General features: G+C 46.3%; 1 protein-coding gene across 1 annotated transcript; it reads right to left on the reverse strand.

The window, feature by feature from the left end:
- Positions 1-1281: 1281 nt before the first annotated feature.
- TAS1R1 (taste 1 receptor member 1) lies at positions 1282-8961 on the reverse strand. Its single transcript, XM_083162963.1, has 5 exons — positions 8662-8961; positions 6446-7186; positions 5644-5853; positions 4897-5017; positions 1282-3324 (listed from the first exon to the last, which is right to left on the reverse strand). The coding sequence occupies exons 1-5, from the start codon at positions 8923-8925 to the stop codon at positions 2390-2392; spliced, it is 2271 nt and encodes a 756-aa protein (XP_083019089.1). The 5' UTR covers positions 8926-8961; the 3' UTR covers positions 1282-2389.
- Between the last annotated feature and the right edge of the window lie 2973 nt (positions 8962-11934).

Below are 11934 nucleotides of genomic sequence, written 5' to 3' on the forward strand. Positions count from 1 at the left end.
TTGGTGAGTCATCCAGCACCCGCCAATAAGAATGGCACCTATTATAGTAGATGATAATGAGTGGATGCAGATCAGTGGCGGAGATACCGTAAGGCAGCCCCCGCCGCTGCTTTGGGGAGCGGGGGCTGCGTGGGCGCTGGGTGCTGGACTTGTGGCAGAGAAAATGGTTATTGCGGGCAGCGGGAGCGGGGGCGCCGGGTGCCGGACAAGTGAGTGTGCGCACACTACACAGTATGCGGCTGCTGCTTATTGTGCCCATCTGCTAGGACCGCCCGCCCACCGCCGCCTGCCACTGCCCGCCGCTGCCCGTGCGTTCGCTGAGTTGGCGCGGGCGCGGCCATGATGGATCTGTCAAAAAAATAATAATTGACGGACGGGCAAGATATCCAATGGTAGGGGGTGGGCGTCCGGGGGCGTGACCTTGTAGTGTCAGACTGAGGCAGGGGAAGCAGCAGTGTCTGCTGGTCCCTGCCTCAGCTTCAACTGCTCCTACTAGTACATCATCACGTCACACGCTGGAGCCTGGAGGAGCAGGGAAGCCAGCAGGAGGGAAGAACAGGAGAAAGTGAGGGAAGAGGAGAGACAAAGTCGTCCCACCCAGTGACAAACTTGTTAACAGAGGTTTGTTTTTTATACACCAGTACTATTTAAAAAAGTATATGTGTATATATATCTATATATAGATATAGATATATATACACACACCTACACACACACACACACAGACTGTATAGGTGGGATCAGGCAGCATGGAGCACCGTAGTAAGGGGACGCAGGCGCATCTTCCGGGGGCTGGCGAATCTACTGCCAGCCCCTGCAAGAATGATGGGCACTCCATCTGTATGTATATATATGCATATGGAGTGCCCATCATTCTTGCAGGGGCTGGCGGTAGATTTGCCAGCCGCCAGAAGGGAAAGTGCGCACACAAGATGCGCGTGCGTTCCCTTAATACGGTGCTCCATGCCGCCTGATCCCTCCTTTCTGCTCCCCCCTAAACCTGCACGTCTCCCTGAAGTAGAGACGGGCAGGGTACAAGTCCCATGCCGCCTGGAAATAGGGAGGCGCGTGCATGTGGGAGTGCCGGCTTGCTAGCAGGGGCGTTCTGGTGAGTCCCAGCACTGGCTGAGAGGTGCTCCATCTATACATTGTGAATATATATATATATATATATATATGTATGCCATGGGGGGGGGGCAGTACATTTTTTGGCAGGGGGGAGCAAAATTTATAGTTACGCCTCTGATGCAGATACAATAGATATTATAAATGACAGTGATGGTCAGCTGTTATACCATGGCACGTGCTAATATGACAGCTACAGATGTTTATCAGATATGGTTAAAAACAAACAATCACCTTAATTGAATGCAATACTCCAATTATCTTAGTTGTACAGATGTATAACAGTAGTGATTGTTAGCGCTAGCACATACTGTAATATCACATACCAGACAATACACATCAGCGCACCAGCGATCAGGTCTGAATCAGGCCCATTGGGTGTGATGTAGCCAAATTTGCCACAATTGTTTCACATTGATACTAATCACTGTCACTCCCTCTGTGCCTGGAGAGGTGACATCCAGCCCAGGATGATGGTACTTGTGTGATGGTTCTGTCAGGTGCCATAACAAGCGCATGCACAAAACAGAAGCTTCCATGGACTGCATCGGCTGCAGCCCATAGAAGCTGGTTAGGACTGTACAATAAGGCGGGGAATGGTATACTACAGGAAGCCAGCTCTGTACTGATCCCAGCCTGGACTGGCAGCCCCAGAGAGAGGAAACACCTCCCAATGGGGCTACATGTAGTGTCTGTGATTGACAGGTAGGACTTTCAATAGGAAGTCACTACCAGTCACAGTGAAGCCACAGACTGGATCTGGGTTACTCAGTGTCGGTTTGGGGCATGAATAGCCCACCTGGGAAAAATACAGTGGTAGGGGCCCATGTTTGGGGGAGTGGCTTACCACTAGAAAGTGCATGGGCTGAGCCCCTTGATAAATATCTATACATATATTCATGTCCACTAGGATAATTCTGGGTCCTGATCTGTTGGAGGAGGGCCCACTGGAAGTGGGGCCCAACAGAGGGTTCCCCTATGGGCCAGTCCAAGTCTGGGCTCACTGATAGTGAGCGGGGTGGCAGATTTTAGCAACGCACTGCAGCTCCCCAGTGAGATAATTAGTCTTCCCTAGCAGTGGCTTCCATTTTTCAACAAACACACCCTCCCCCCTGGGACTGCCAGTCCATACTGTGATTAGCAGAGCTGGGAAGCCGCTCCTCACTTTCCTCTCAGTCCTACCATGCTTCCACTGCTCATGCACATTATATAACCACCCATGGTTACCTTGTGATGCCCATCCCTACTGCGGACAATGGGTGTCCTACTCCTGAGCCGACTGCTTTTTGGTATAGTTCTGAATGGCTATCTGGAAATGTTCCGTAGTGTTTAGCTCCGGCCTAAAAAGGATAATGTAACATTTAGGGGTAAAATACCCAACAAGAATGCCCATAACACTGATAAGCACAGCACAGACATTGACGGCCGCTATGTATTTCCCTTGGTAGATAATGAAGGTGGTGAAAAATGCGATCCATGAGAAGAAATATGCCAGGAAACTGAATGAAATACACTTGGCCTCATTGTAGTTATCGGGCAAATCTTTGCCCATATAGCAGAAGGCAAAGCACAACATGCTGAGGAAGCCAATGTACGTAATTTCAGCAATGGACCCCAGCGAGGCCGTCTCCGAGCACTTCAGTATGATCTGATCGGAGAACGTAGAGTAGTCTGCCATAGGCATAGGCGGCTTCACAACCAACCAGATGACAGAGATCAGGACCTGACCGGCGGAACTGACCACGATAAAGTGATCGGAGCCGTTTTTCTTGACCCAGATGTTGTACAGTTTGGGCATGTGAGTGGCCATCTTGAAGATACAGACAATTTGAAATGAATGGACCACAAGGCAGGAGAAGCAGACGGTGAAACTAACGGCGAAGATGGGCTGTCTCACCATACACGTGGCAAGCCGTGGCATACCGAAATAACAATACAAGGTGCAACAAGAACAGGCCAAAGACAACAACATCCCCAAACACATTTTCCCGCCGGCAGATTTAACTACGGGGGTATTTAAATGTCTGATAAATATAACGGTAATTGCCACGGTCAGTAAAAGCAACACCGTAGCAATAGTTAGAAGAATGAGTGACAATGGATCAGTCCACGTGAGATATTCTATGGTCCTGTTGTAACAGATCTCACTTCGGGCCGGTGACCACTGATTAGATCCACATGGCTGGCAGGTGTAAAGTGCTGCAAAACACAAACATAGGTAACTTAGGGGGTAATTCAGACCTGCTCACTAGGCTGTGAATATTCGCTGCCTAGCAAACAGGTAAACGTCCTCCCCCCACCGAGCGCACCCATCCACTTGCATGCGGGCGCACAGAAGGAAATTTTTTTGATCGTGCCTTACCATCGAATGATTTTTGCTCGGTTCATTATGAAAAGTATCACTTTTCAGATGGACGCTTTCCGATGAATTCCAGACGGGCGCTGAGGTCATGTGACATCATCCGCCCGGGCCACACCTGCATTTGCTGGGGTCCGCCCAGCGTTTCCATGAGCGTGTCCACCATTTTTGTGGGCATGCCCATGAAAATGTGGGCGGACCCCAGGGAACACCCCCTGCCTGTTGCTCAGGCTGCGAGCACCTCGGTGAAGAGAAACTTTGCCGAAGGCGCACGCAGCCGGGGCCTGCACTTGTGTATTGGCGACAAAACGCATGCACAGATCTAAAACATCGAAAATGGGGCTGAATCGACCCCTTAGTGGGGTAAATTTACTAAAGATGGGAGTTCTATTGATGATAGGATGTTGCCGATACCAACCAACAGATTCTGTCTATTCTGTTCTAGAAGGTGCAAAATAAATAAGTAGTTGAAACTGTTTGGTTGCTAAGGGCAACATCCATCTGCAATAGAACTCCCGTTTAGTAAATTTACCCCATACTTGCCTACTTTTGTAGGGAGATTATAGTTGGTAATAGAATTTTGCACAGCGCCCCATTGAGGGGGCGTGTCATGCTCCACCCAAAGGGCGTGTCTAGTTCCATATATGGAGAGATTGTGAACGTGGCACCTAGAAGCGTGGGTGTGTACTGCTACATCTGAGAGGAATCTTTTTAAATTACTTGTATCCAAATGTAGATGATGATCCCAAAGCAGTTAGTAAGAGCTACTATACTTGGTAAAGTGCTGGGAAATGGTGCTGATGATTCAATGTAAATGTATCTGTCTCTCATTACTTTTTTCCCAAAAAATGTAACAGTGTAATGTGGGCTAGGTGAAATGAGGGAGATTGCTAGACTAATGAGGGAGAGAGGGAGATTGCTGCTATTTCGGGGAGTCTCCTGCAGGAGGGGAGGTAACTATGATGTGCTGTAACAGTGTAATGTGGGCTAGGTGACATGAGGGAGATTCCTAGACTAATGAGGGAGATAGGGAGATTGCTGCTAGGAGGGTAGGCATTGGCAACTATGATTTACCCCAGTATTTTTATAGGGGTTTGTTGTGCTTTAATGAATAATGATGACTTTGTTTATAGGAATAATTGAAACTTTCCTTAAAGCTGCTGATGTTTCGGGTCATATTGCCAATAGCACTGGGATATTTGGGTTGGCAGCCTCACCCACTGGACCCTGTGTTTAGGGGGCAACAGAACTTAATACAGAGAAAGGATTGGGTAGCACGGAGGGGAGGAGTTGCTATTCAGGTAAAGAGTTAATATAAATGTATATAAATATAAATGTATAATAAGTCGTCATTTTTTTCATGAACAAATGTAATTGCATGTATTAAAAAAAAAAACTTACTGCCAACTTACCACTACTATTAAGGAAACTCATTTTTGGGCAAGCTATACAATCAAAACAGCAGGAGTGGGATCCTGTCAGCACCCGTCTCTCTCCCTTTCCACATTCTTTGGAACAAATTGATTCAGGAATCTGCATAGCAATAGGACACAACAGTCACCTGTGATTCATCATAGCAGATTCTACCAAAAAAGCTGCAGACTATTACTATTACTATTATACTATTGAAAATGGCCCTACCAAAATGGCCCCCGCCTCCTCTAGCATCCTGAAGAACTGTCTCCTTTGAGGCGGTGGCCATTTTGGGAGGGACACCTCTCCCAAGTGCTGCTCTCCAAGCTGGTGGCTCCCATTTTCTGAACTGACAGTTACATGGCAGCCGGGGACAGTTGTCCCCACGGTACACCGAGCGCCCCCAAGCCACTGATGCCCCCAAGACACCATGGGGACTGTTGCTATGCCACTGATTATAGAGAGATAAAGCAAAAAGTTGCCCATAGCAACAAATCAACTTCTGTCATTATGCTTTGGAGAGAGATAAAATGAATGGAGATAAACTGACAACGAAAAAGCTACAGACTGTCATTTTCCAAACCCAGCCTGGAACATGGCAGTAATGAGCTGACTGGTTGGTACTTTATCTCTCTCCACTTTATCTCAGTCTCTACAATCTTCCATAAACAAACATCTCCTTCAATAAATGCTATGCACTGAAATAATTACTATAGGCCACATGGGCTATACACAGAGTCACTCACTGCATTATCCTTGGTGTACCATTTCAGCCCATCATTCAGCTGCAGACTCCCTGTAGTTTTACTGTATGACCCGACGACGTTAAAGGATGCGATATTCCCGTTCCACTCCCACATCACTATGTCATAGCCAGTGGCTGGGTCTCCATTGCTGTCAAAGTAAATAGACCGATTGTAGAGAGTAAAGTTCACCTTCTTAACTTGTTCCAAGAGCTAGAAAGTAATGAGAAGGGTGATGCGTTATATAGTGCAGGTCGGATACTTCCTGAGCTTGTATGTACTGAGAGGTCGAATACTTCCTGAGAATTGCCTATACTGAGAGGTCGGATACTTCCTGAGCAGTGCATGTACTGAGAGGTCGGATACTGCCCTAGCAGTGCATGTACTGAGAGGTTGGATACTTCCTGAGCAGTGCCTATACTGAGAAGTCGGATACTTCCTGAGCAGTGCATATACTAAGAGGTCGGATACATCCTGAGCAATGTATGTACTGAGAGGTTGGATACGTCCTGAGCAGTGCATGTACTGAGAGGTCGGATACATCCTGAGCAGTGCATGCAGTGTCTGTCTGTTTGTTCTCATTCGTGCACTATATGTAGATGACTATATGGTACTGATTCAGGGGTGGACGCTGCAGTCCTGTCTCCGAACACTCGCAGCCCAGCGAGCAGGTCGGAATCAGGCCCCAAACCTCAATAGGTCACACTCCTAAACATGGTTCCCAACCGCTGCAATCCCCGAGGGTACTTCATGACCCAGTCCAACACTGGACCCCTGTGTGTTTATCACTGGTACGATGACTTACCTGCCATGGGTAGAAGGTGTCATTGCTGCATTTTCCTGATTTACAATCCAATAATTCATGCAAACTGTAAGCTATAGCATAGACCGCAGAATACACATTAAACGAGGCCGACATCGCAAACTGGCTGGGGATGGACATGTTCTGTAGGGTGAATGACCGACAGTCCTGGCACACCTGATTGCAGCCATAGTTATTAATGGATTGTGCTTTAACAGAACTGACGTAGGCAGTCTCAAAATCTAGGAGCTTTTGGAAATAGATCTGACTCACTGACACGCCCAATATTGAGCCAATTGTGTTGATATTTGGAATCCCAGCGATCTGTGAGTCTACGGACCAGCTCTCGCTGCCGATCCAGACAAAATCCTTCAAATTGGCATTATCGACTTCCTCGAAAAATATCCTGGCATGGAAGTAGGCAGCAAAGACCACGATCACCCTGACCCTGGTCATCACTATGTTTTGCACAATGTTCTCAACGTATGTTCTGTCTATGCTGTACGGAATGAGCCCTTGGTACGCTACGCAGATGTCATTACTGGTCGCCAAGGCGGATAAGTCTTGCAAGCCCTTTGTCCCGTAGGCGTCATCACTGCCGACAATGGCAATCCACGTCCAGCCGAACTTCTGCAGCAAGTTCAGGATGACTTCAACTTGTAGTTTGTCACTGGGGATAGTGCGGAGGAATGAGGGGTACTTCTGTTTGTGGCTGAGCATCTCATTGGAAGCAGAGTAACTTATCTGCAAAAATAAATGGGACATTCTGTGAATTATGCACTATGTGCCTGATTCAGGTTATTTTGGTCCCCAGCGTATTCGCGCCGGGGACCGATGGTGCAGCTTTGCATGTGCATATAGGCAATATACTCATGTGCAGGGCCGCAGTATGAACGCCTTCAGTGACTATCACCAGTCGCCAAGGCATTTGTACAGAGGGGGTGGGCCGGGGCAGACAGGGGGCTGGCACGTGCGGATGCCCAACGTTTCCTGGGCGTGCCCACAAAAAAAATGGTGGGTGCGCCCAGAAAAACACTAGGCGTCCCCATGCCAACGCAGGAGTGTCAAAGCCTGCATGAGGCAAGCGGATGACTTTACAGGACGTTAGCGCCCGCCCCATGTTCGTCCATGTCCGGGGCAGATAAAAGTCAGTCGGACTAACTTTTATCTGCGAGCAGGCGAAAATCATTCGATTCAATCGAATGAATTTTCACCCATATGGTGGAATGTGAATAGTTGTGTCAGCGTACACATCCATTAAATACTGGGGCAGACATTCAAACAGCAGAAGGGATATCTATAATATACCGGCCATTTTCGGCCTGGACTCACCGCTGTCTATTTTTAAAATCGGATCTTCCCTTTCGGAAAATGCCGTTAAATTATCCAATTAGAGGATGTTTCCAACTAACAAGATTTGGATTCGCCGACTATGGGAATGTTTCCAAAAGTCAGAAGATAGCAACGGACATTGTATAGGTCGAATGTACATTCAACCTATTCTTGTTGGCAAGCGGAAATATTGTCCAGGATTGAATACCTCTCTATTTATTTTGCTGTAAACTAGGGATAATATTCGACCATCGATAATGAATTATCGATGGTTTATGGTTGATGTAGAATACTTTTGCCATGTCGATGGTTTCCCCATCGATGGCACGGCATAACCAAATAGTTTTTATTTTCCCACAAGGTGGCGTGACACTGAGCATAGCTCCGCCTCCATGCACTTAGGTTCTGATTGGCCCAAGGGCGCTGGCATATGGGGATTCACAAAAACGGTGGGTGCGCCCAGAAAAATGCTAGGTGTCCCATGCCAATGCAGGCATTTCCATTTATCCTGACTTTTATTTGCGAATAAAGGGGGAAAAAATCATTCGATGGTCAGCGAGCTTTGAATGATTTTTCCTTATTACGCTCGCATGGAAATGGCTGTGACAGCTGCACATCTATACTCATGCTTCCGAGGGGATTTGCCGGGCGGCGGGGGCATCATTAAGAACGAGAGGGAGCTGTGAAGACAGAGATTGCAGGTAGGATCAGATAAGGACTGGGGGTGGGGAGTTTGTGGGCTAAAAACTGTCACAGCTCAAAGTGAAAGTAAAAACTGTCACAGTTCAAAGTGAAAGTATATTGACGGGCTTTTAACTAGTGATTAATAGATGGCCCTTTGCTGTTTCCTATCCATAACAATGATAACAATCACAGATGATTCTTACCTGGGGCACAAGGAACTTGCCCAAAATACTTGCTGTAACGAAGGCAAAACTGCTGCTGGACGGGCCGACTAAAGCGATGGCTTTCATGTCATAGTCAGTAAAGTTGTTCTGCATCCTTAAATATGGTTTGGTGCACTGGGAGAGGATCTTCAGAGTCCCATATATATTGGCGGAATCAGAGCAGGTGTCATACAGCTCATAGCCCAATGTGACATTGGGAAGCAGATTGCTGGCGTTATTGATTTCCTCAATGCCGAATCTCATGGCTTGCAACAGATGATAGCCATGGGAGTTGAAGGAAGTTCTGTAAGAGCAATGACAGTACTTATTGTACTTACACTTCTGTTGACTATTTAGGTTGGCAAAAGTCTGTTCAATAAAGAACGCCAAATCAAGGACCTCCAGTGTCACCACTGTCATCCCTGGATACAATTACCTAAGGTCATTTACCCAGGGCAATTGGATTCCTCCTCCACAGTGTCAGGGAACAGTGGGGACACACAGTTCGACTACCTTATCCTACAGAGGCTTTAGCAAAGTGTTGAGAGCAAGCATTCAAGCGGGTATGGGTAAAATCCGGAATCGGATAAGACACCGGAATGCCGGACTGGACATCAAACTCTGCATTCCGGAGCTTGTAGTATCCGGTCCGGGGGTGTCCTGTCCGGGGGTGCTCCATCTGATGGGGCTGCTCTCGCACCTGTCACCTGGGAGAGGAGAGGGGGGAGAATACAGCCTCACCGCATGGTCCGGGGGTGTAATAAAAACTGGAACGTTCCAGACCACACGGGGAGGCTGTAATCTCCCCTTCCCCATGTCCCTGGTGTGAGCAATCACAGGTATCCCCCCGGACAAGACACCCCCCGCATGGGACACCCCTCGGACCAGACACTATAAGCTCCGGAATGCAGAGTTTGATGTCTGGTCCGGCGTTCCGGTGTCTTATCCGGGTCCGGTTTTTACTTAGTCCCCATTCAAGCATTCAAAATATAACATAGGGGGTTATTTTCTAAGATGGGAGATCTATTGAAGATGCATTGTTGTCCATAGAAACTGACATTCTATCTATTATCTTCTAGAGGGTGCTAAATAAATAAACTGTGGAATCTGATTGGTTGCTATGGCAAATCCCATCTTCAACAGAACTCCCATCTTAGTAAATTTACCCTATAGTTGTCGTAACTGGACTGGACTATTCAGCAGCAAATACTATCTTAATATCAAATGATATCTTCTCACTCATAGCACTCTTTCTCTCTCTCTCTCAGCGGTAAATTTACTAAGAGGGGAGTTCTGTTGAAGATGGGATGTTTCTATGGGCAACCAATCATATGCTATATATTATCTTCTAGAAGGCGCAAAAGAAATATTGGTTACTATCGGCAACATCCTATTTAATAATATAACATAATAATAGAACTCCCATCTTAGTAAATAAACCTCTCTCTCTCTCTCTCTCTTTTCTCTGTCTGTCTATTTAAAACTGTAATCATTTACAAGGCAAAACTGACCTATTTTTGTCTTGTAAATCAAAGATGGGGAACCTTTTGGCCCTCCAGCTGTTGTTGGACTACACATCCCAACATTCCCTGCTACGATTTTGCTGTTTGGCCATGGCAAAACTGTTGCAGGGCATGCTGGGATGTGTAGTTCAACAAAGGTTCCTTATACCTGTAGTAAATAATTGCCACTTTTAAAAATATGTGCATAAGTCCAGCATACACCTGGCAAGTTATTGCATTTCGGATATTCTGACAAGTTTGTGGAAGAGTAACTAATATAAAATGAGGTAAGGAGGGTACTACGGTATACACAGCCCAACAGCTTCTTTATAAGTAGCCTTCACAATAATGACAATACATTTGGAATATGTGATTAAATGCCAGCAGACTTTATTTATATGTTTTCCATTCAAAATATCACACCGAAGCTTTAATTCACTGCAAATTAATTGGAGGCTTTGGTGGAATTTGTTTAGCCTTACCGGTCACAGTAGTCTACCTGTGGCGTGGAATCTACGGTCACATCTGCCTTATGAAACATGAATAAGCCTCCTATGATGTAATCTCCGACGGTGCTAAATTCAGTTTCATACTTGACTTCTCGACATCCCAATGCGAGATAGAGATGAAGAATGGATGTGAAGTAGAAATTCAGGCTTGGAAATATAATCATAATGTCCTCAGGGTTCCAGCGGGATAATAGCACCAGTGATGGACAATACAGGGAAACGTGTTTGTTGTAAGTTACTTGCCGACTAACTATTAATAGAAGTATTTGTGCTACAGAAGGGATGGCTGATTTGTGCATGTGTACACCTCCACCTGCCGCAGAAAACGGGGGATTATGGGAGAGGAAATGATAAGTGTTTAGATGACAGTATGCAAATCCAAGAGGACAAAATAGTCATTTAAGCTCCACGTGGATCAATCTTAAGACTTGTGAGAGAGCAGGAAATACATATATATTCAAATCTCCATTCTTGGGGGACTAGCATGTCATTTTCCATGTTATCTTCAGGACTACTTGACATCAATAGGAAATATTGTGGGCACGAATACGGTCTATTTAGCGTTTGCAAAACACTGTGATTATTCACATATATTTACATAAAACAAATACAAAGGGAAAATAAAAAGTATAGGGGAAAAAGGGGAATCAGGGGCCTGTTTATAATGGGTGCATTGTGAGCGGTGCACAGGGTTGCCTACCTTTAAAGTCTCCTCTACGGGAGAAGCCCGGACAGGAGACTGTCAGCAGCACTTGGGGGGTATTGTTTTTTTTTGGAGGGGGGGCTGATGTTGACGTCATCAAGCCCCACCAACCCAGTACTGCAAATCCCGCTATTTATGGGTCTCCGAGGAGGGGGCTGGGATAAATGAAGTGATTTGCATCTTTAGCCCTGCCCCCACCCCGAAAAGCAGCGACTTGTGGGAAACCAGCTGGAATCGCTGAAAAGTTGGGCCATTTTTTGGAAAAGTCTTACGTAGTAGAGTTTGCATGCTTCTATTGAAGATGGGATGTTGCCCATAGCAACCAATCAGATTCTACTTCTTACTTATTTAGCACCTTCTAGAAGATAATAGATAGAATATGATTGGTTGCTATGGGCAACAACCCATTTTTAATAGAACTCCCATCTTAATAAATTTACCCATCAGTGAGGAGTCGGACACTGAGCAGAATCTTCACTTGCTACTAATCTTTATTATTTACAGAGCTGAAGGGGCTACAGACATACCTCCCAACATGACCCTCTCCAGGAGGGACACA

Source organism: Crinia signifera, chromosome 19 (genome assembly GCF_055691185.1).
Source record: "Crinia signifera chromosome 19, ASM5569118v1, whole genome shotgun sequence".
Taxonomy (NCBI): Eukaryota; Metazoa; Chordata; class Amphibia; order Anura; family Myobatrachidae; genus Crinia; species Crinia signifera.